A 26,043-nucleotide genomic window follows, 5' to 3' on the forward strand; every position below is an offset into this window, starting at 1 on the left:
TCCTATACAGAGAGGGAAATCACAGGATTTGGCACATAATATGTGCTCCAAAAATCCTGGCTATTGCTGTTTTGTTACTGCTGTGGGGTATGACGCCAGCTTGGCTTACGCTGGCACTTGCCAATGAGAGTCTTTATTGGTCCCGTTTAAGATGAATTTGAACTACATTGAACTCACAGAGGGATATATGCATCTTCACGTATGTCTCGTCATAATGTCCCTTGAGAGACACCGAGACTGGGCTCTCAGTGGGAAGTCCGGGATGTGTGGAGAATTATGAGCACTGGAATTATGCCTTACTGTTGATATCAGGCTGTTCATCGGAACATATTTCTTTCATCTTGGCAATACAATCGGGGAAAGGTCAAAAGAGCCACTGAGAGCGCTTGCAGCTGTGGACAGATTTCAGCCAGATGCATACTCTTCTGCCGCTGCCATGAGCCCTGTCATAGCCTTCGGACTAGGTATAGCCATCTCTTACATTAAGCAAGTACACGTCCTGCACAGAAATGGCTCACAGCTTTCCATGCCGTCTCATGGACAGATGGAACCACTGGTGCTGTGGCAAAGTTTGGTTTCAACAATCTTTGGTGACAGTTATCCAAGTCTGGATAGGACCAGGGACCGGCTTGGCACTCAGGATACCTCTCAGTGCAAAGCAGAAACCCCAGGAATTCTCTCAGCTGCACCCACTGTTTTGATCCCATCAGCAGAGACCTCCACCATGAGGAAATGCCTGAACAAGTGGCAAGAAAGTAAGTGGCTAGGACAACCGCTTGTCACCAGCGGGCACAGGCTTTCTTCTTAGACTATCAGAACCATCAAGGAGTTCAGAACCAGAAATGGCAGGGGGAAATGGGGAGGGGTGTCAAAGTCTCCTCAATCTTAAATTTTAAAATCAAGGATTCAGTGCTAGAAACAGTGACGACTGAGATAGTCACAGAAAGCAGCAACATGAAACCATCTATGAAGTTTTCTCCATGGTAGGCGAATAGCTCAGTCAGAACCAGAGTGGAAACACTTTTAAGGAATCTTACCAGAAACATCCCCTCAAGTTCCATGGCATCCCATCGATCTGAGCACAGCTCTGCCTTTCACACTTGAGTTTCTGGTACTTCGACCTCCCAGTCCTCCCCTCCCCGTTACACTATATTGCGTCATCCAGAAAACACAGCCAAGACTTGGCCTTCCTGTTTCATTTGTCTCTTACTTAAACTTTAGACATGTTTCCATGTGTGTGTGTGTGTGTGTGTGTGTGTGTGTGTGTGTGTGTGTGTGTGTATGTGTGTGTGTGTGTAAGAGAAAACGTTAATCTGACAGACTTCACACTACACTGTTTTTTTAAGCTTGGGAAAACTTTACACGGAGTCCCCAGGGCTCTGCATTACTCCTTTGAAGTTTTGAAAGGCACATACATGTCTTCACTGGTCTCCAATTTGCTGTAATTGGGATTTTTTTCCCCTTGCTATATTCAAGTAACATTGCTTTGTAATAGCATTTTGTCCAAGGGACAATTTTGTAGCTGGCATAAATGTCATATACTCAGGATGATGATACTATGAACAAACTGAGTCCATTTGGAAATGTCTTCCAGGTAACAATTCTAGGCATTGTTTCTCTGATGTCACATCTAGGACTCACGAGAGAGTGTTTACCTATGGTGAGTATTTTAAATCTATGGCTGCCATCCCTGGCCTGGATGGATCTCCCCATGGGGAAGATATGAGAAAGGTTGAGAAGCAGGATACTAGGGACCACGTGATCTTCCTCGCTCTTGGGCTGTTTCTTGTCATAGTAATTCTTGCATCTTGCAGGGAGCACCAGATAAGAGCAGGATCCACAGGCGTTTCTGTTACAGGTAACATTTTTCTTAACTGGATATAACGTCCATAAGAGCTTAAGTACCAAGTCCCTGAGAGCTGATAATCAGTGAAGTGCAAACCAGAAGAGAAGATCATCCACAAGCGTGTGGTCTGCCTCTCCACTTGGATCTGCGTGAGTGTTTCATAACAACCCGCAGGGCATCTGCATTATTGCTAGAACACATGTAGCTTTGAGGCTCAGTGACCAGGAAGGTCACAAGTAGTGAGTCAGCCTGCTGGCTTCAAGTCAGGACCCCACACTAAGTATCACCAGCAACGCCATACCAACACATTTGAAAATATACACAAAGGCGAATTCCTTGAAAGACAGAAACTACTAAAACTCAAGTTTTACAGCCATAACAGAAATTGATTTGTTTTTGCTTTAAAAAAAGCCAATAAAGAAGACTTTCAAATCCAAATACAAGGCTAATTCCCTAAGAAGAGAAAATAATTCTCAAGTCCCTTCATGAGGTTAGCATTCTCAATTCTCTTTGTGAGGTTACCATCATCCGATACCCAAACCAGAAAGAGACAAGGCAATGATACAACATGATAGAGCAAATGCCTATTCTGAGCACCATTCAAATGTTGCATATGCTGTGCCCGTAAGTTCACAATCATCCGGCCTCAGTATCCTGTGCCCTTGGTCTCTAAGACTGCCACACTGTGTCTATGTTAAAGCATTTTAAAAGGAAAAACTATGTATTAACCAGTACCATACCATACTTACAGAATATCACTGCTTTTACTCCAATGTTGCTTAGGTTACTTTTTTTTACCTGTCCACGGTATTTACAAACTCTCAGACATGGACCATCAAGTGTGAGGGGTGTCAGTAGGTATTTTAAAATTGACAATGATCTTCCTTAGAAAATCGTTTCCTCACGTGTCACTTTACCCCATCATGGCTACCTCTTGGGTAAGGAGTTCAGGAAACCTACGTTTTGAATTACAGAGAGAGAGAGAGAGAGAGAGAGAGAGAGAGAGAGAGAGAGAGAGAGAGAGAGAGAGCAGAACCAAGATCTGGGAGTCTAGTTTGTAACCTTCCAGGATCCAGGGCCTTTTCAAAGCCTCAGAGAATCAGGCCCCATGGGCAAGCTGAGTTGCAATGGCCCACTGCAGCAAAGGCCAGGACACAGCTTCAGAGGGGGACTGTGCAGAAGACAGAGCCTTTCCCTCACAAAAGGAAGATGCGAGACTCCAGAAGGAAACATCCAAGTTAGGCTTCTGAGGGAGAGAAAGAGCCAGTCGTGTAAGCATAGAGAAGAGTCTTTCTATCTAGGGATGAAGCAGTCAAACTTTATGGATTCAGGACTCAAGACTGCAATGGTTTGTGGGGGCTAACTCTGTGACTTTGATTTTAGCAGCAAACATTAAAGTTTTTTTAATTAGTATCTGCACATCACCATGCCCTTGAAATGTGTTTTCTTATTGATGCAAGCCTCCCGTTTAGTCAAGGCTGCATTTTTATGCCTAGTTTATAAGAGGCTCACAGCACAGCATATGCTCCGGTTCTGCCATGGGCTTGGCCCAGGAATTAGACCAGGATTCTGGATACCTAGGCTGTGAACCATTATTCTTACAGTCATGTTCCTGAGACTGCGGGGCCCATTGGATCCTTGATGGCAGAGATGAGAACCAATGGGCAGATGAAGATCATGACCTGTGGTCACGTGTCTGCAGGTTGGTCGCTGTCATAGTTATGGACCATGTTGAATGAGTAGTCTGACCAACTAAAAGAGTTGTCACTGGGAGCATGAAGTAGCTTCTCCACAAAATCCTAAACAGGGACCCTTTCTGAGAGATACCTCCCACAGGCAAAAAGTGAATAGAGTCTTGTGTCCACAGCGTTTAATTCAAGCCTAAGGCCTGGAAGATGTGATGAGAGCACAGAGGTCCCTGGACTGTGTAAACAGCCCAGACAAAGTCCACCAACCTGGTTAGAAGCTGCACTTGCAAATGTCATCACTCGTAGGCTACCATATTGCCTAGGATTGGAGTCTATGCCATACTATATGATCGCGAGCTGCGACATTGTCCGGACAGACTTGTGTGTCCATGAGCTTAGAGCCCATTGGTGTGTAAGCTTACACACTTCCATTTGCCTTTGGAGAACCTAACCCATTTTCCTTTGGCTCTAACTGTTTATCTTTGAGATGAGCACACGCAAACATTGCCTGGGACCTACAGACCAAATCACATAGCCATTAAGATCATCCCTAAAATGACAGCAATGTCTGCTTACAATTGAGTGCCCTGCCAAACTGTCAGTGGAACGATGCCATAGATTAGCTCCAGGACGTGCTGACTCCTGTCACAAAGGGACAAGGAACTATTAACTGCTTCAGATTTAAGCGGTCATTCCCCAATATTAAGATGAAATATTTTACGCTGATTTTTCTCCATTCACTGGGCTCTTTTCACATAAAGTTTTTGCCAAAATGAAAAATGAGGTGTAACTGAGCATTTATTTGCTGACTCCGCTTACTGGCTCTCAGACCCCTGGAATGCAAGCCAGACCTACCCAGTGATGCCAGGAGAAGCTGAAAAAAAACCCGGATCTCCTAAGAAGCAACTGCCCAGGGTCCTAGTAGAGGGGCCCCCAGAATGTCTTCACTTCTGAGCGCATGCTGCGTTCCTTACAGCAAGAGAGAAAGATGCGCACCACGGGGCTATTACTTCTCCTTTCAAACAGAGCTAACTTACAAATCACCTCACATTAGGGTAAATAGCACAGATGACACTGAACTTTGAAATGTTTGTCCTCTAACTTTTTTCTTGTTGGTCACAGAGGAATCTTGCCACATTGGCGTTCCAGAACTTGTTGTCGCTCAGTTTACGTGACTTTCATGCTGAAATAAACAAGGCCTTTCCGTTCATGAAACACGATTCATTTCTAATCACAACTTACGGGAGCTAGCGGATAAAAGAACAGCACCTGTCATCCTGGCTTTATTTAATAGACAGTGCTGCTTGCCTGAGGATGGCCAGCAATCTTTGCCGCCACTTTTTCCTTTTCCAATTGTAGTTTAGTGTAAAAAAAAAAAAGTTAACAAAAATGAAATCAGGAATCTAAGTAAAGGAGTCCAACCTTTCGAGCGAGTCTGTGAACAAGCAAGAGAAAGTTTAGAGGTTGGAATAAAAGCTAGACAAAATACAGGAAGGGAAACTGAGGGCGACCCCATGCTTTGCAAGAGCGGAAATAGGATCCAAAGAGGATGGAGAAATAAGGCATAGGTTCTGTTCATCCAGCTGGAAAGATGGAGGGATGGGTAGACAGACTGACAGATAGATGACAGAAAGAAAGATAGGTAGGTAGATAAATCGATTGAACGGTCGATTGATAGATAGGTGATAGAAAAATGAGAGGGAGACAGACAGACAGACAGATAGATGATAGAAAGATAGATGATAGAGAGATAGACAGACAGACAATAGAGATCACCTTGCATGGATGTTATCACTATTCTTTATAATCACTGGGACACGAATCCTTGTACCCAGCTTCCAGATAACCTGCTTCTTCAGCCAGAAAGCAGTTTTTATCTTCTTTTGAGCTTTCAGATGGGCATCCCAGCAGTAATCATCTTGATTTTTCAGAAAAATGCAATCAAATTCTTTTTGTCACTGGTACGACACACAACTTTGTTGGTTATTATTTGGAAAGGTGAAATAAATAGGAAAAAAAAAGGACTGTTTTGAAAACGAAATTCTGTGTACCATCGTTTGATTTCTTTTACTTAGGTCTTATACTTTTAGGGTTAATCGTGTGTTGAAATGATCCTTAGGGAAAGGCTAATGTCTGAAAGGCACTAAATGTCAATATCTGAAGAATACAATGTAATGTGTCATGGTCATGGAGTTAGGAACAGACTCTGCTTCACGGGAATTTACTGACGCTGTGGTTTGTCTCCTGCCCTTGCTGATAAACAGCCTCAGTTGCTGTAGGAGTTGAGAATAACCAATGTATGTACAAAGTATCTTCTCTAATAAAGTATAATTTTAACTCCATGACCGCTTGAAAAACCCAATTACGGTATCTTGTGACACTACTGTTATATTAGCCACAGGATTGCAAAACATGGGTCAAGTATAGTCCACTACCTGTTTTGTGGTTTAATATGGTTTATACTTTGCACATTTATGGACAAATTAAAAGAAAAATGACGTTTAAAGAAATAATAAAATAATACAAAATTGAAATTTCAGTTTTGCTAGAACATGGTCCTGTTGGTTCTTTATATCTAGGTTTGGCTGTTTCATCACGGGACAACTTCTTCACATAACTGACAGGATTTATGGCACATAAAACACGAACTGTCTCATCTTACAGACAGAAAAGTTGCCTGGGACTGAGAAGTGTTTTCATGATGGTCATACTTAATCTTTACTTCCCATTGTCGGCCTCTAGGTGGCAGAAAAGAACCTAAACTGGGAAGGAGGAAAGCTACTGCCTCACAGAGGATGTTGACATTTCCAATCAAGTCATTGCCTAAAAAGCTAGCACTTCCAACAGGACAGAGTGTTTTTATATATGCTCAATAAACCAAAAAATTAAATGGCTAAAAGAAACCGAAGGATTCATTTAGCTCACTGCTAATGCCTGCAGTAAAGTCTAGCATTTATTCACTACCACCCAAAACAAATATTATGCAATATGCACCATTAAAGAAACTCCTAAGTTTTAATGTGTCTATATTGCATGCCTCTCTTATTAAACTGAATCACAGTTCTTAAGTTTACAGGCTAATACCACCCGTTGAGCCATTTGGATTTGTCATTATTGGAGTGCCAAACGCAAATGCATGCTTGTGTGTGTGTGTGTGTGTGTGTGTGTGTGTGTGTGCGCGTGTATGGATGTGCATGCTTGTGTGTGTGTGTGTGTGTGTGTGTATGTACTCATGCTTGTGTGTGTGCCTGTGTGTAGGGGTGTGTGTGTGTGTGTGTGTGTGTATGGATGTGCATGCTTGTGTGTGTGTGTGTATGTACTCATGCTTGTGTGTTTGCCTGTGTGTAGGGGTGTGTGTGTGTGTGTGTGTGTGTGTGTGTGTGTATGTGTATGCATGGATGTGCATTCTTGTGTGTGTGCCTGTGTGTGCATGTGCATGGGTGTGTTACCAACCGTTTTAACTTAATAAAGGTGGTATTGGCATTAGGATATATTAGTACTGTAGGGACACAAACTCAAAGCACCATTTATTTTTATACATGAATCTACACATTCTGCTTCATAATTACCACCATGCAGCGAACCCACAGGATAGCAAATCTCCCTTGCTGACAATGGTCCTATCATCTGTGGGCTTTTCCAGTACAGGGTCCACATTTCAATGAGATAATACTGAGCCACATCCCAAGGGCATAGCAGAGTCAGGGATTGTGGTTCTTCCTTCTCATATATGCCCTCAAATAATTTTTGTGTGTACCTTTTTTCCCCTGTAACTTTAATTGTGAACTTTTTGATAGACAAAGAATGTATAAACCAGATGATCAATAACTCCATACTGACCATGAAGATAATATAGTCTTCTCCCTGAATCCTTTTTTCTCTTCATAATCTATCATACTTGTTGTTGAATTATCACAACGGAGTGTTTGTGATGTTTAACTTTCCTCACAACACTGCATCATTAAATGTAGCTCCTAGAATACTGGCATCCTCCCGTGTGCTCACAAATAAAGAAATTGGCAACCAGTCTAAGAAATTACTCGCAATTCCATAATGTCCAATAATCCCAGTGTCCGCCACTTAGCCACAATGTATTTGAGGGACTTGCTGTTGGCTCAACATAGAGATGTCCTGCACTTATGTACAATTCTCTAAACCAGCACGGTTCTTGCCGGAATCTAATTATGGTTTTTTTTTTAGCAAAAATTAAGATGACTTCTGAAGAGAGAATGTCTGGAACCACATTCTGGGTTTTTCTGGCTGTTTTCATTTGAGGAAATTTGAATCATTCCTGAGCTTCACAGAGCTTGTAGTTTGAGGTCAGGTGTAATCACTGGACACCACGACTCTGTGTACCTCCAACATGGCACCCAGGTGTAAAACAGCAAGGCATCCTGCTGCTTGGAATATCAACACTGGTCTATTGATAATGGTGACAAGTACTCTGTACATTTCATTGCCCTTTGCAATTGGAGACATCGGTGAGGCGACGCTACAGATGTCTTCATCCCCACAACACTGAAGCAAAGATTTCAGGCTGTGGCTAAAATCGTGTGCCTCATTTGGGAATGGTAACTTCCTAACTCCTTCATTCCTTTTCTTTTCATTGGTTGCCAATGTCCTGTAGTGAACTCCCCCCTCCTTTTTAGATCCAATTGATAGATATAATTGCCACTTAAACATATGAAGCCCGGTACCATCCATCCCTTAAGAACATTGATAACAACCTGTAAATACACAGAGCGAGATCTTTCCATCAGCCTCCATTGTCCTGCCACAGCTTCTCTCCTTCTCTCCTCTCCTCTCCTCTCCTCTCCTCTCCTCTCCTCTCCTCTCCTCTCCTCTCCTCTCCTCTCCTCTCTGTTCCAGTCTCCTCCTCTTCCTTCAAACTTCTCTCCCACCCATCCCTCCTTCTCCTCCAATGACAGGCTTCCTTCTATTCTGTACCTGCTCCTCACCTGTATTTTACAAATTCAATGGGGAGGTGGTTCTGGTGAAGTCACCTGATTCCTGAGTATGTGACTAGGCAGCTGTCCTGGGGCAGTGTAATTAGCATCAAAATACAGATAACTCCAGGGCAAACCACAACATTTCCCCCTTTTTGCCCAATTAAAAAGCCTTTTCACTTATATATAGAGTACAATTATTACCATTCTACAATTTATAAAGCATATGATATACTCAACACCCAGTCCATCACTATATCTGTTAAACAGAACATTCAATTATTTACTCCAGCTTAAGAAAGGCTTAAAATCTATATTATATCTTGGCTAGCTTTTATACTATCTGATAATTATCCAATAAAATATGTATATTCAGAGTTAAACAGCCTGATAGGCTATGAGACTATAATCAGTCTTCAACCCCATCAGAAATCTGAGAATGACCAAATACCTATACACATAGGAAGCCTAACACGGCTTCTAGAACTGAGAGGTTGTAGAGACAAATCTCTACTAGCACAGTCCCCTGTTAGCAACGTGTGAGCGCAAGTCTTCTGCCTTCTGGCCAAAAATCAACTGACAGACTCTTGAAATGCAGATTTTGAAGGGCTGATCACCCTGTCTTGGCAGAGTTTATCAGTCAACTATTCTGCAAAACTTTTCCTTTTCTGGACAGTATTAGTCTGCAGATGAAACAGGCAGTTTTGTCTAGTGGCTGCCTAGCCACAAAGTATTGCCTCATCTGGAGGTAGAGATGTTCAAATTCTTCGTTAAAAAAAAGGGGAACTGTTAAGAGCAGATATGTCTCAACAAAAGATAAATAACTTTAAATCTCAAATTTTGTGGAGTTCTGACGTTCTTGAAAACTATCTACCTATATAAGACAATTTGTACTGTTGTCTTTATATTTTAATAATACCTTGAAAGTACTCTCACAAAGTCAGCAATATGTTTGCTACTTGGTCCTTAACTCACGTGTGTAATCAACTCAGAAATTTGTAATGACATCAAGAAGGACTGGCTCTAAACCTTGTACTTTTAAACTTTTAACAAATAAATTCTATATCAAAGCAAAGATATGATTTTAGCTTAGTTAACAAATGAGATTATGACTGTATAACTCAGTCTAGCTAATTCCTCCCTGTTAAATTACAACCATTTCTAAATTCCTCATAAAAACAACTTTAGAATAACCACTTTCAGCCCCCCAAAGTCCAGGGAATTGGGGCGACGACTCCTCTATAACTTCTTCAAGCTGTACATGGGTGTTGAGATATCCTTGGGGTAGGGGGTAGGAAGAATGAAGCAAATGCTATAGCCGATGTGTCCTGACTGAACCCAGCTGAAAGTCCTTGAGACCAGGAATCTAAGTAGGCACACAATGTAAAATACAACTCTCAAGACAAAAGTTTAGAATCGAGATATCTTTTTGTTTGATTCTCCTGAATAAATTTTTCACGTGGTCTACCTCTATCAAATCTGATCAGTATGACTCTGTGAGGTTTCCAGAGCCTAATCACACTTTTTAAAAACACAAAGACAAAATCTTTCTCCCAAAATACTGTGTTCCTTAGTCTGTAACCAGAAAAGCTTGTATCTTGCACTCTCTCCCAGAGTAATAATATAACCATAAAACTCAAAGTCACACCCATTATGAAGATTAAACAATTTTTTTTAAAAAGGAAGTAAGCTAAACAATGAGCCTGATAGGCTTTTGTACTCTATGATATCAGGAAATGAACCCAAAACTCTTGTGGAGCCCACGTTAAGAGAATTCGAGCTTCCTGTTATGGTAAACATCAAAAGTAACCACAAACCCTCGCTAGCCGGCATCAACGAGCCATATGGCCTTTAGTGGGGTAATTCATAAAACAAACTAAACACCTTTTATCAATTCTAATACCAATAAGCAATGTATCAAACCAGAACTTTAGCCCAAAATATCTCAATCTGTCAAGCTCTCTACCCGGAGCCACAAATTTTTCTTTAACCTTAATAACCTAAATATATATCCTTTTGTTAAGCTCTCTACCTAGAGCCACAGATTTTTACTTAACCTTAATAACTTGTAAATATCACAATATTCTACTTAGAGTCAGTGACTAATTTTTCCCTAAGTTCCGAACCATGGATGAAAATCCCCACGTGATTCAGGTAATCTCTGTACTCTCCTTAAAACAAACCTAAACACCTTCTATCAATTCTAGTACCAATAAGCAACTTAAAACTCAGGACTTTAACCCAAAATATACCTACCTGTTAAGCTCTCTACCCAGAACCACAGATTTTTCTTTAACCTTAATAACTTCTATATGTCTGCATTCACTATGCCTGGCGTTGCAGACATTTATCACAACTCTCTACTTGGAGGTAGTGACTAATTTTTCCCTATCTAAGTTCTGAACCATGGATGAAAATCCCCACCTGATTCAGGTAATCTCTTTACTCTCTTCTCTCTAAAAACAAACTTAATCACCTTTTAATAATACCTGTAATTAAGAAGTAGCTTGTCTAACTAGGATTTCAACCCAAAATTCCTGTGGAGCCCACGTTAAAAAGAATATGAGTATCCTGAAAGACTTTCTAAACAACTTTATTTAAAAAGCAGCTTTTAATCTCTAACTCTCTGAGCTGCCATTACTTATCACACAGCCTGGGACCTACAGCCTGCCAGACCAGACTGCTTCCCTGTTTCTTTGTTAAATTCCCGTGCTTGAAATATCACATGACTTAACATGGCGCTGGCCTCCTCCTACTTAGAAAATAAAAACTTTCTCTCAACTCTTAGGATTACTAGTGGATTCTTGCCCATCACATTGGTTTGCCATCTGTTGTTGTAAAAATATAAAAAATTAAAAAAGGTATAGTTGTCTTTTACCTCGCTAGGTCTGGCACCGTGGTGCCCCAAGATATCTGCTAGATATCTCGGCGGAAACACATCCCAACTCCTCTCGGCGGCCCAGTGTCTCCAGCCACCACACATTTTCCTACACTCAAACCCCCACATAAAAGAACACACAACACAATAATCTTAGATCTAATTGATAAGATATAATTGCCCACCTAAACATATGAAGCCCGGTACCATCCATCCCTTAAGAACATTGATAACAACCTGTAAATATACAGAATAAGATCTTTACATCAGCCTCCATTGTCCTGCCACGGCTTCTCTCCTTCTCTCCTCTCCTCTCTGTGAACTTCCTTTTTGAACTGAGAATAGCCTAGAGTTTCCCCCAAAAGTCAAAGTAAGTTTTAAGTTCTTTAATTCCCATGTTCACAGAAATGAGTTGGTATAACAGTCATGTTCAATTTGGGCAGCTGGTTAGATATTGCACTTGCTCTAAAATCCTGGATTTTTAGTTTAAAATCCAGTGTTTTTAGTTTCACTCATTTTCTATAGTCAATTTGTTATTGTTTCTGGAGCTCCATTGGCCATGTGAGAGATCTGTCTGGCTAGATGCTGGGAAATGTTTTTGTGTCCTCTTTTCGAACCCCACGTCTCTGCTGTCTGCTCCAGACAGCAGCCCCTCCTGTCTCCAATGACAGCAGCATCTTTATCCCAGAACACCTTCCCTTTCCTTCTAGACTCTGTAGTCAATAAAACCACAGTGCTAGACTGCTTCCCTGCGGTGCCAAACCTCTGCTTAATGCACCAACTGGCAAATTAACAGGGTCCTACGAAGGCTTCGAGGGTTAGCAAAAGGATGAGAACATCTTCTGACAACTTGGCGGTTTCTCCTACCTTGCATAGTAGTCATTGGGTGGGACTGCTTCTTGGAAGAACTGAAACTGGTACAGATAAAGTCCAATCAGGTGCCCAGCAGTGAAGATTGCCAACAGGACACAGAGGCAGCCAAACAGCAATGGGTCAAAAGTTCGGCACCAGGACCACCAGGTGCACAGACCCAGAAATACAAAGAAATACACAGCTGAGGTCAAAGATGGCAGCATCATGCCTAAGGAGAAAAATGCAACCATGACAAGGGGACAGGACACTGCTTGCCACTCAGTGAGGTTTCTTTATGTGCTAGAAATGCAGTGAATTTCCTTCATGTGCCATAGCTATTGGTCAATCTTGCATGGATGGGATTTTATTTTAACAAAAATCCATCAAAATCATCAAAATCATAAATGCTTTACCAATTGTAGGGGAAAGTCACACAAGAAATGAGCACTGTTATGAGAATGCTTTAAGACACGATATTGAAGAAATCCCACCCTCAGCATCTGAGCTAAGGAAAAAAAATCGTTTTCTCACCAATAGAAATGAACGCACACTTCACTGTCTTCCTTTTCTAACTTGTCCCCCAACCCCACCCCAGAGTTACAGGAATTCTAACTTTTCTTTAAACCAACTTGGTTTATTAATTGATTGTTTAATTAATTTTCTTATTTAATCAATTTTATTAATTAATGTTATTAATTATTTTTGACAATTTAATACTTGTGCATAATATATACTGACCATTCTCGCCACCAACCATCTCCCTTTTCCACCTCCCTACTGCTTCCCCGTCGTCTATCTCCTCTTCCCAATACATTTCTTTCTCACATTCATGTATATTGCTTTTTAAGACTTCAATTTTAGGTTTTGTGTGTGCATTGCTTGGATGTGTGTGTGTGTGCACGTACACATGCGTGTGTGTCCATAGGTGTCTACAGAGGTTACAAGCAGCCATTGAATAACTAACAGTTATAAGAGGTTGTGAGCCACCCCCACCTGATGTGGGTGCTAGGATTCTATCTTAGGTCCTCTCAAATGCGAGGGCTTTTAACCACTAAGCCATTTTTCCAGCCCCTTAACTTTGTTTTATGATCCGCTGAGTTTAACAAGGACTTTCTGCATGACCATGGTGTTGGACTTACTTTCAGCAAGGATTTAGAAAAGCATTAGATATTGTGGGCGCTGTAATCGCATTGCGAGTTTGTTCTACCTGCTAATGCATTTATACATGGCTTAAAGCAACTTGGCCATGGAGTCTGAGCAGAGTTCTCATTAAAATATTGGGTTTTATTTGCTGAAAAAATCCTATTTCCCTCTTGTTTTCTTTCCCAAGTAAAAAGAAGTTATTTCACCTTTGTAACTTTAGTGTGAGCGAGTTCGCTTTAAGAAGCTCTCAGTATGGTAGGCAGTGGGAAGGAAGGAGGGGGACAGCATTACATTATTATTATGGAACAAGCAAAATGTGGCCAACATTTAAAGGAAATTACTGTCTGTGGAGGGAGATTGCGATCTAAGTTGGGAAGAAAAACTGTATATCTTGGAGAGTTAAATTAAGATTTCAAATACCCCATGATGTAAAAGATAGTGTTGGCCTTCTACATACTAAAATAACTAATTGCCGACAGAGCAGAGTTCAAAGGTTCTGGGGAAGGGAAACAGCTCTTATTCTAATCTAAACATATAAAATGAGCTCACTTAGATATGGGAAAGATGATTTGACTGAGATTAACAGTCATTCTGAAAGCCTCAAGACCAGAACTTGACTGATGCAATGAGGCTGGGGAGGTTTCCCACGTGACTGGCTTCACAGGGGTCAATGTTGTGCTGTGCCCCTGGAACCCCCTGTTTCTTCTTTGCCCTTTTGACTCCATATTCACTGTGCACAAGTGGCCTGTGACCGTCTCAGAGCGAGGCCCTTTGGAACTCACCAGAGGAGCCCAACAGGATGGTCACCACCACCTTGCCCGCCGTGGTTATCATATTGCCGATGAACTCCTTAAGCTTGGAAGCGACGGAGGCGAGCCTGCGAAACATTTTTAACTTTGTGCTTTCTTCCAGCTCGCCTTCCATGCCTTCTTCCCCATCTAAGTCCTCCTCATAAATCAGCGCTTCTTCTGAGTCCATCTTTTCTCCTCCAGCCTGAAGAAATGAAAATAGAGAACGCAGTAGTGAACACTTCTGTAAAGCCAAGCTGTGGGCCAGTCACTGGGGTCAGCATCACAAATCAGTAAAATGATCAGCCCCTGTTTTTTTGGTAGCTATGAAGTCCAAGCCTCTGTGACTCACAGAGGTCATATACTCTACCTCAGGTTCCCAGAGATACCATGCTCCCTGCCTGTACCCAGTCTTTAACATGCAGAAGAAAACTGCCATGGACATTAACAGCCTTGACTATGGTCTATCTGGATTGGTTTTTGTTGTTTTTTGGTTTTGTTTGTTTGGTTGGGTTTTTTGGCTTGCATTTGTTTTCTTGTTGTTTGTTTTGGGTTTTTTCCCAACCTTGTCTGCTCTGCTGCCGGCTGTTTATACAGAACCTAGGAAGCAAGGCAGAGCAGAGGTGGGGCTGGGGTAAGAATGAGAGTGCTGGTGTTTCTATTCTAAGTTTATCTTTGCTGCCTATCACAGGATTCCTTGACCAGGACAGTGGTGTTGGGCTGCTTGGACAAAGGTGCTGTGGCTTCCTGTCAGAACTTTCAGAGGATGGATCATACAGAACTTGGTACTGTCTCATTAAGGACATAGGGAGAAACAGACAGCAGAGAAAAAAAAATACAAGTCTCCAGACACTATATTTTTAACTGAGAATGTAAAAGGGGTTTTAACTGTTTTTAAAGACGAAGCAAGTATTTTTCTTTTTCATTAGAATCGTTCCTTAAAAGGGGTTGGGATTTTTAAAGGAATCAAACACAGAAGCTATCCCAAAAGTTGAGGGACACTATATTTGTCCCTCAGTTGACAGGCTGCATATATTAATCTGTGTGATTAGAGCATCTGGCTAGGGACTGGGAAAACTCTAAATCCAGTTTACTCTACACGCTTAGGAAGACTGGTGGAAGCCTGGCTTTTCTGTTCTTCACACCATAAGTTCTTCCTCAAGACCCTTTGCTCAGTTACTTACAGCACTCCTTCCTGGGGGCTGGTTCTTACTAGGCTGAGTTCACTGAGGAAAATGGGTGCAGAAGCACAGGTACCAATTTAAGGACATTCTGAGTGATTGGAGGGTTCAAAGACATCCTGTTGGAAAAGGTAGGGGAAGACCACAAGGGACTTGAGCTAGGGACTCAGTAAAAAAGGCTAGAGAGTATCTCCACCTAACCTGATCCAACAACGTATGTATAACCCCATGAACATGCATGTGTATATCTACACACAAACATGCACACATCTCAAACAATCCATGTATATGCCTATGCACACACACATATGCACTTGTACATACAGGTACATATTTGTGCACAGAATATACTCATGTGTACTTACACACATATGCACACACCACATAAGTTGATAGACACATATGCACACACGAGTATATCCATGCACACAAACATGTGCACCCCTTTCTCCAACATGATTTAATACTGGGCAAACTAAATTCCATATATGTAAATGGGGTTCTTTTCAGTTCATCAAGACATTACATAGTCTTCTATACCTATGGGTTCTGCAGCTGCCGATTCAACAACCAGATTAAGAACAACCATTTGAGAAAATTAAATCTGTGTTGAATGTATAGTTCTTACTCTTGTAGTTATCCCTTGAATAACAACCCATGAGACACTGGCATTTGGTTGAGAAGATGTTCATAGGCCCTGGGCATATACCATGAAGCTTTTATAAAAGGGACTTGAATAAGTGTCTATCTGGATATCTTTAGGGCTCCTGGATTAGACCTCTCATGAAAGCCAATAGATGAGTATATTTATATCTTTCCTGGGGCAGAAGGAGGAGTTTGCACTTATTCATTAACATGCTTTATCCACATAAGACCCCGTGTGTCTGAAAGTTCTAGTGAGAGACTCTGTACCACATGCATATGCCGGCTAGGAATCCCACAATAAGGGCTCTCCAGAGAGGTCAAGTGGGATACAGCTATGACTGGGGTGGTGTTGGTGGTGGTGTTGGTGGTGGGTACAGTAGATTCTGAGGTTAGGGAGACCCTCTCTGAAGAGGTGTCATTTAGACTAAGATTTAAATGTCACAGAGTCACCAGTTCTGTGCAAATCCCAAGAAAGAGAACCCTGGCAGGGGGAGGAGAGAGGGATAGGAATCAAGTGTCCCAGGCCACGGCCTCTTTCCTTCCCTCCTCGTTCTCAGCTGAGGGCCTTGCATTCTAGTTTGCAGAGTGAAGGTCTACAAGCTGTGTGGGATTGGGACACTCAGACGATCTCTCTGCAGCCCACCAGTGATGTGCTCACTCCTTTCTTCTCCTGTGCTCCAGTCATTGCCACCATCCGTCTCCTCAGCCCTGTAGGATCTTTAGGATCGTGCATCACAATGTGTTTCATGTCTGTCAGGTCACCATCAAGAAACTGAATCACCCTGCCCTCTAATCTTAGAAAAATGTACCCCTCCTACCTGGATTTGCCTTCCAAAGTAGAAGTCTTGGTAAGACTCAGCCAGACTCCATTCCACCTCCATTCATAGATTCCTCTTTAATCTGCTCTGACTGCACTTTCTCCTCTAACCAGTCTCTCTAATCAAGTTGTTCAACAAGTCTGTTTTACAGAGTCATTCCAGTGGCTGCCTTGGAATAAATGGATGGATGTTGGACGGTGTAATGGGTAAAACTGACCTTGAGTTTGTCTTCTTGTATATGTGGATGCTCATGGCCCAGGCAACAGAACTCACTGGTAAACATGAGAGAGGGAGGGACACAGGAGAGTGAGAGGCAGCCATTGTGTTTATCTTTAATGAGGAGAAGAGACAGCTAAGGAGAAAGCAAGTGTCACTTTGGCCACCCTCCTTCATTTCAAGCTCAGTTCCAAGTCCTAAGCAGGCAGCTAGCACATGGTGGGAGAGAAAGTGGGAACCAGGAAGGTCAGATTGGAGTCATTGGCACCCAGTCAAAGGATTTCTGAGGGACAATTCAGGGGTGGCTCATCTTCACCCCTATCTGTATGGTTTGCCTAAGAGCATGCGACACAGGGAACACTTGGAGAAGAAGAATCTTTGTCTTTTTTCCTTGGTGCATACAATCTCCATCTACGAGACATCTTCCCTACCCCTGCAGGTCTCGCTCTCACTCTAGCCTTTCCTCTTTTTTCCCATTTATTAATTTTTTTCTTTCCTTTTTTTCAGAGCTGGGGACCGAACCCAGGGCCTTGTGCTTGCTAGGCAAGCGCTTGCTCTACCACTGAGCTAAATCCCCAACCCCTCCCATTTATTAATTTATTCATTCACTTTACATCCTGACTGCATCTCCCCTCTCCCCCCCAGGCCCGCTCTCACACCCTTCCTCCTCCATTTCCTCCTTCTTTTCTCCTCACCCATGTGTACCAAACCACCCTGACATGTCAAGTCTTAGCAGGAACTAGGTACATCCACTCCCACTGAGGCACAAGACAGCCCAGCAAGGGGAAGAGGATCCAAAGCTAGCCTTTCTTCCACAAAAAGAATCCATGTGCACAGCTACAAAAAGATTAGAGAAGAGCAACTTCCCTCCTGACGCCAGGTGAACAGGTCCCTCATGAAGCGCCCCCTCCACCAGAAGGAAGTCTGGCAAAAGTCTTACTACCCTTGAAAAAGTGAAAACACGGTGGGGGCCCCCTGAGTCACGGGAGGAAACATGCTTGTAGCTCTTAGGACAGATGACTCACTATTCCGTTATAGAATGGCTACGGATGTTGACTAAATCACAGCATTCTGCTCACAGGCCTTGGTGAGGTTACACGAATGCCTTCTCTTCATCTCTCTGAGCCAGGAAGGGATTTTAGGAAGTTTAAAAGCATGCCATCGCACATTATAGCTTTGGATGGTCTAGATGTTTTTGCATTAGCTTCCCAGAGATTCCCCCAGACACAAATGTGTTTCAAATATGCTAAGCTGATCGGAGGTGTCTATGCATCTGTGAGCCTCATTCAGGCTGGGCCAGATCTGCCACTAGTCACCTTGGGTGGCATATTAACAGGCAGGACTTTTGTCCCCATCAAAGGTTCCTCTGCTGACCTATAAACACTGGGGTTTGGCAAGAACAGAGAATCATATTTATTAATAAGTATCCTTGCTTGCTATAAAAATCTGGCACCTTGGAGGAACATGACTCAAACTTGGTCTTGAAGGAGCCACTGGAAACAAAGATTTCACACCTATGATTCCTAGACTACCCCCCAGAATTCAAACACTAGGTGAAACTTTAAGAGTCTAAATTGCCCAAGAAACTCTCTCATAGAAGTATAATCTTTGTTAAAATATAAACTCATCTATACTTTTACATCCTTGACTTTGTCTCTTCCAATGATGCTGACTTTGACCGGAAGTCCTGTCCCCTGTGACAATAGGGATGGACTTCCTGGACATTGTGCTCAATGGAACATGTCAGCCCAGTCAGACCAACACGACCTGATATCACTTGTTTACGGCTTCTGAAAGATGAACTTTAGAGAGGAGTAAAGTGGCCAGAGGTGGGCAGGTGGGCAGGTGGGCCAGTGCAGGGAAGTCCCTAGCCAGAGGCTGTAAGGTTTCACTTAGCAAAAGTGGGATGTGGTGACCTATAGCGTATCATAGTGCCTGCATTTTTAACTAATAAAATATTGTAAACAAGCTAAAGGGAGAAATTGATGTGTCCTCAACACAAAGAAGTAAGTAGCCGTAGTAATAGATATATTAATTGTATAATCTGATCATGCTACAACTTATCATAGGGACATATTACATTGTACCCTATAAATAACTGCAAATACTATAGGTAAGTTGCAAATAAAATATAAAAGTACTACCGATAAGAAAAAGTCCCCAATTTCAGATGTAAATGAAATGTTTTTGGGTAGATCTTACAGCGCTATGGACACACTTTCCTACCTGGCCATTTGATCTCTATACCTGCAAGGCACCTATAGCTGCCCCCTGAATAGGCTTCCTTGACCTATTGGTTTTTGACAAAATTATTTCTGATAGGACTTGAGCACCTATGTTCCTTACCCTTGGCACCATATAATTCCATGTAAGGGCATAAAACCCAAGACTATCTGAGGCACGTCAAGAGCTTAACAGGCTGCACCTCAGAGTCACTGAGTTAGAATCTCTGGAAGTTCCAGGCAGGGATAATCAAAGGCTCCCTCCTAGCCATTTTAGACAGCCATCTTGGCTCCATGTCCTGGATGCTTGAAGACCACCAGCAAGGGTGTTGTACACTGCAAAGCTTTTATTAAAGATTCCATTCTCTTAAAAAAAAACACACACTGAAGAACTGTGTCTCGGTTACCTCTGATTCCCTGGATACTTGTACCCCCAAACTGAGTTTTGGCTGCAGCTGAACCCCTTTCCTCTTCTCTGTGGTGGAAAGTGAGCTTTCAAAGGCATTTCTGTAGACATCTATCAAAGTCACATGGAATGAGCCAAAAGGTCTGTGAGGCATCGGGGACATTTTCCAAAGTGTCACCCTTGTTTATGTATTATTTATTTTCTAAAGTTAACAATTTATCTTAACAAAATGGGTTCATCCCACAGAAGAGTCCACAGATGGGAGGAGAAAGTGCTGTGACTCATAGTAGAGGGAAAATGGTCTTCCTAGCTTTCCCTGTGATGGCAAGAAGAGAGGTAAGGGCCGAGTATCATTGTGTCAGGCGTGCCATTGCACATGCTATGCTGGTCTAATGTGGTAGCAATTTTATTCTGTTGCTGGTCTTGCTTTGGCAGCATTAGGCTCCCACTTAATAAGAGCAGTGCAAGTCTCCTATCTCACTTGGAAAGAGAGTGGTAGATGTTGCTTAGTGACTCCCACCAAAGGGCTCTGATAATTTAGTAAAGGTGGGGACGAGGGGGTCAACTGAGGTATGAAAAGAGGCCAGTCAGATAGCAGGGGATCTGTGGGAGTCTACAGATATTTCTGCTTCCGAGACTCAATACTTCTGGGAACTTGACGAGCAAAGCAGAAAACAAAGGCCAATGCTTGTTAGATACTGTCTCTACAGCAGGCTGGCACATTAGCTGGCACACAGCAGGAGCTCAGGTAAAAGTGTGATTGGTGAACATGACTTTGGAACAAGGGTCTCCATCTTTAGCCCCAGCAGAGCAATCATCCAAGACAGACTGCTCACATCTAGATCTGTCCTGCCTTGGGTCAAAGTCCTAAATATGGTGAGACAAAAGTTTGTGCCACCAGTTCTGGCCCAAGATTCACTCTGGATGCTTGGCTTCTGTTATTCTCTGTCTAAACTTCTCTGTGAGTATGCTACACTCTGGGGGCACAGAAGACTGGGGGTTTCCCAAATTCCTGACTGTGACCTGCAGAAGCTGTGAAAAGAGCCTCCTGCTGTACCACCAGGAGGGGCAGAAATGCATGTCTGGGACAGCCAGAGACAGGACCTTTCTTTCTCACTACAAGTCACCTGGTGTAAGGCTTGCAGGTGCCCAGGCAACTGCCCAACTTCTTGCCACTCTGAACAGTTCCATGTGGCAAATGTCTGCTAGAAAGCCCAGGGCCTAGGAAATTTAAAGCCGGTGACTTTGGATTAAATCTCAGGTTAGAAATGAACAAGCACCAAAGGTCTAATTAGAAGGTGCCAGGAGAATGATTGATTTCTCCCCATTCTTGGTTTCTTGCTCTGAAAAAATGTAGCATGACCGAAACTCCATGGCTTTCTTGTAAAGGCAACGATCAGGCAAACATTCTGTCCAAACTCTAGTGTCCTGGTAGCCTGAGAAATGTCCAGTGCTAGAAAGTACAGTGCAAGTTCTGAGCTTATGGATGAATTTACAAAACTATGAGATATATCCTCAAATTTCAGCTGCTTTTACTGGAATAAAATGTGTTCCTTCTGACTGTTCTTCCTCCCTCCCTTCCTCCCTCCCTTCCTCCCTCCCTCCCTCCCTCCCTTCCCTCCCTTTCTTTCTCCCTCCCTCTCTCTCCCTCCCTCTCCGTTTTTCCTTTATTCCTTCCTTTGTTTGTCCATTCCTTCCTTCTTTCCTTCCTTTCTGTTGTTTTTCCTTTCATTTTGAGACAAGGTCTCACGTAACCACAGCTGGCCTTAAACCCCCTCCTCATCTTCCACCTCCAGCTGCCAAGTGCTGCCCTTACGGGCAACGCTCCACTACATGTGTGCCTGACTGGAATATTCATCTAAGCTTTATATTATGAAGTAAGGTCTCAAGCCTTATGAAACAAGGAGAAACAGGCAGGAGGGCAGAACTAAGGAGCTAGGTGCATGTTAGTGTCGTCAGATACTGTAGCATCGTATACGTAAGCTTTTCTATCCAATTTGCTGTTCGTAACACAACTCTTCTTTCTTTTTTTTAAGATTCCAAAAATAGTGAGAATCTTTCTCCCAGTGACAATGGACAGATCTGCTTCTGAACTGAAATGAATACCTCAGACACCTCCACCCAAGGAACCTTTCTAATATGGGAAGGGTAGAGTCCCTGAGCCCTGCCCAGCTAACAAACCACAGTGAGGCTAGGGATCCAGTGCATTGCACCCCCTCTTCTCCAGCAATGTCTCAGGGGAGCTCCTGGTTTGATGAATGCTTCCAAGTAGCAAATGTTGTCTTCATCAGTGGACCAAGAAAGGCTTAGCTACTTCTAGGAAACAAGACTGCTTGAAAAGGCATTCTCCCAGGCATCAGAGGATTAATCTGTCCATCTCTCCACTCAGATAAGGAAGAAACAATTGCAGCAAACGCTGTTCTCTTACATCTTCAGAACTAAACATACCAGAGTACAAAAACCAAGATTTAGAAGGAGCAGGAAGTGTGTAGGGCCCTTTAGGAAAAAAAATGCATTTCTCTGCTTACTTTGGCTGTGTATTCTGATCTCTCTCACACTGACTCCAGATTGTCAAGCCAGAAGTACTTCCCTCATGGTGAATCCCCCACTTACCACCCTTCCTCTGACCTACTCACTTGGCTGGAAAGTGCTAAGAAAATAGATATTAATATCTGAATTATCCCCTATCAAATTCAACTGAAATAGGGAAGAAGCCCCTATTCATTGATACATGTAGCATTCTCCAAGCTCAGAGTAAGAGTTGTTTTTGAAGTCAATCTAGTTGTCTTGTGTTATCTTTGAATGAAAGGATTGAAAACAGATGTGCCTTGCATATCTATTAAATCAATTTCAAACAAGACAGAGCTGTCACAGCTCTAAGAATAAAATAAAAACAGGGTGTGACCAGGCTAGAAGTGTGATTTAAAACTAATACACATGTTTGTGCTAATCTCTCTTCTTCATCAGAGGTCCACTACCCTTAACTACAACCCCTCTCTGTATTAGTTGTTGCCTGTGTTGCTCATTCTGCAGAAATAACATCTGTTCGTAGCTTTTAAAATCGGCCATGTTGAGTTATTCCTGGGACTTTTCATGGGGTTGGTTTAGGATCTTGGATAATAAGTTTCTGAACTGAAATCAGAGAACAAAATAAGTAAAAGTAGCCAGAACTTATTAAGCATCCCCCATAGGCATACACTGGGCTATGAGCTGCTTAACGCTTCACCTTATAGTTGGCACAGACACGTAATGCACTACTAATAGTTTGGGTGCTGATGATTGAACCCAGGGCCTCAGGCACAGTAAGCACATGCTCTTCTACTGACCCTATTTTATAGACTAAGAAAGACAATAATTGCCTTTGCTATCACATAGCTGTTGTGCGTTAGTCTCCATGTCTGCCCTCAAAAGACCATTCTATTTCCAATAATTATCCCTTAGGGCTCATGTAAAGTGGGCAAGCCCCAAGACGCAGCCTTGTCCTTATAGATAACAATAAGGAAAATCCTAAATGCGCAAACTTTCAGTTAATGTGTTTACTGACACAAATTATGGCAAACTAGGACACTTTATAATTAATTAAATAATTATTATTTAATCAAATCAATTCCAAAACCGTCAGCCCTATAAAATAATAAGGTAATATAAAAGATACTCTATTAAAGTTTTCTATCTTAAAATTACACCATCAATAGAAAAAATATTTCCAAGTTGTATCTGATTTTAGGTTCGTAGACATGAATGAAAGGTTTGCTCAGCTGTCACTCTGCTGTAATTACATTTTACACTTTGTATCTTCTTTTGCCCTCAAATATCAGAATGTGGATACAGAGCCTGGCTGCCTATCTTTAATTCATAAGATTTTAGGAAGTAATATAAATTCGAATTTTCATATCGTAAAATTACATTTCCTCCATATTATTTTGTTACAACTAAGCACTTTTGCCAATTTGCTGTTTATTCGGTAAGTATGGCAAGCCTTTGCCATAACTGAGGGTTCTCCTTCTCTGATGTGTGCATGGTTAATGTCCCCAAAGTAAGCAGTTCCTGATGCTTGCCCAGTTTGCATTCCTACTGTGTGTGCTTCCTGATATGGGAATGGTTTATGTTACTAATACACCAACTTACAGTTGATTTCTGTCCTCAGGATTTAACTTCCTGCCAGAGCTTTTGACTAAATCATTTGGTAGACACCATGTGTTAAATGTCCAAATCAAGTATTTCTGGGTAGCTTTTTAAAAGTTTTACCTTTATATCTAAAAAAATGTCAACTACTTTTTATATTGTCACCTAAACTCCCAGAACAACGTGCTGTCCTTTGGACACGGCCATGCTCGGTGTGGGTCAAGGGGGAATGTGGTGGGATATGTGGTAACCACTCCTAGACACAACTTCAGATATACTCCTCAACCAACAAGTGCTCCTGAAACTTCTGTCATTATATATTTTAAGACACTCTCATACTTTACTGAATGAAGTCTTTCCCCCCTTTCCAAGTACTTTAAAATGGCCTGGTCCAAATATTCTGAACTAACACAGTAACTAGGCAGGTAGAGTGTACAGTCACAAGGTGAAACTGCACAGCTGGAAAGTTCAGAGGGTAATTAAGATGATTTTTCTTCAAAGGTGTATTACTTCTCAAAATATCCTGCAATAGCTTAGACCTGGAGAGCAGGTGACTCATAGCAACATGTGCATAACTTTCCAGGCTTGGCCACCTGACATAACACTCAGGGCCCAGTGAGGTCAGCTGATCACTGAAGTAACGAAAGCATAGTCAGGGCTGTTCCTAACTCCTCTGTGAGATCCTCATGAAAGGTGAGGTCAACCACCTGTGTCCTCCTCAACAAGGTGCATAGATGAGTGTCTGCCTCGCAGCTTCACCCAGACTTCTCTGCAGAGCAACAACACCCACTGGTGCTTCATGCGCAGGGAGCCCCTCAGCGCTCTGCAGACTGACTGACTCCACTCAGTCTCACAGGCAAGGCCCTGGGGGTGGGAGAAGAAAGATGCAGGTGTTCACACTCACCAATTCTTCATTTTCGCACTCGGAATTAAATTGGGCTACTTCTTCCGTGTCTGGTTTCTTAACAATGGTTCTGCAGACCAGCCAGATGGTCAGGCTCGCAATGAACATCCCGATATCAGGCACAAACACCCTGATGCCATTGCCAGCATCAGCTCCCTTCAAGCTATGGAGGAAAGAAGACGGGAGGAAGTTACCTCAATCTGTATTGTCAAACCTCTTATTGTATACTTCGATCTTTAAAATCAAGGATGTTTGCTTGCGCCTAGCAGTTACCGGAACGTTCTGCACTGACTTCTGAGTCTTGTCAGTTCTACTGAGATGTAGGCAGATCTCAGTGCTTCCCAGGGTTTCGGAGCAGCAATGAATGGTGGAGCTTTAGTGGTGCAATCAGGGTACTTAGGCAAAACCATAAAGAACCCAAATGGACCACTCCACGAACCGTAATAAAGCACATTGATGTTATATAGTGTGATGCCTTTGTTCATCATCCGGATGAAGTAATTTAAAAACCAATATGTAGTAACTGCTAGTAGGACCACACGGTGCAAATATGAGTGAAAGGCACATGGAAAACCGAAAAAGTACTCCAAGAATCTTCCAATCCAAAGCCTCATCCTTACTTTTGTGCTTAGCTGATTTTTGGCCTTCTATATTGCTGTAAGACAAGTCAGTCTAGTGGTTTTACTTTTGTTTGTTTTGTTTTCTTTTTACTCTTAGAGAAGCGATGTTCAACTGAGGAGAAGCTTTGGGTTCAAGCCCAAGCCTGACGATGTGCAGCTGTTTTGCACATTCCCACAATCCCCCACTCTCGCTCTTTGCCAAAGACATTACACCACTTGCCGTCCTTATCGCATTTCAGTGAAATGAGATATGAGGCTATGACTTCAGAAGATTAAAGATGGGTCTTAAATAATGTGCATTTTTCTTTTGTAAAAGATGAAACCCCTTTTCACCGGAGCCCAGTATTTTGAGAGAGCAGTATTAACCGGTTTTTAATACCAGTTACTCTTCCTCATAACTGCAAGGCATGTGTGGTTATAACTGAGATCCTGAGATGGGAATGGGGATGAGAAGAGGGGATTCAGTCAGAAGAGGAGGAAAAAATGTGACCTTGGGGGACATCCAAAGGCAGTGAATACAGCACAAGAAGGTGGCATACTAAGTTGCTGGCACAGCTGGCCAGCACATACCCTGACTAAAATATCTGACAAAGCCCATACAGTTATATAAAACAACTAATGTGGCCAGCAGCTGGCAGAATTGGCCCACTGCCTGGCACGTGCCACCAGCCAGGGCAGCCCTTCCAGAGGAACGGGTGATACGGGCCACATACTCCCTTTACTACGCAGGTATGTCAGACACTAGGATCACATCTTTCTGTGCTC

The 26,043-nt window shown here is 42.5% G+C and overlaps 1 protein-coding gene across 8 annotated transcripts in view; it reads right to left on the reverse strand.

Moving 5' to 3' along the window:
• The window catches only part of Piezo2 (piezo-type mechanosensitive ion channel component 2), a 376,519-nt gene that overhangs the window by 125,035 nt on the left and 225,441 nt on the right, over positions 1 to 26,043 (reverse strand). For all 8 annotated transcript variants that reach the window (XR_005496481.2, XM_063277327.1, XM_039097390.2 and 5 more), the window contains 3 exons: positions 24,659 to 24,821; positions 14,136 to 14,346; positions 12,226 to 12,439 (listed from right to left, as the gene is read on the reverse strand). Coding sequence is in view for 7 of the 8 variants with exons in the window: in XM_063277327.1 (XP_063133397.1) it covers positions 12,226 to 12,439; positions 14,136 to 14,346; positions 24,659 to 24,821 (588 nt within the window). In the remaining variant the exon portion in view is untranslated. The remainder of the gene's footprint in view (positions 1 to 12,225; positions 12,440 to 14,135; positions 14,347 to 24,658; positions 24,822 to 26,043) is intronic.

This window comes from Rattus norvegicus, chromosome 18, assembly GCF_036323735.1.
Source record: "Rattus norvegicus strain BN/NHsdMcwi chromosome 18, GRCr8, whole genome shotgun sequence".
NCBI classification, from domain to species: Eukaryota; Metazoa; Chordata; class Mammalia; order Rodentia; family Muridae; genus Rattus; species Rattus norvegicus.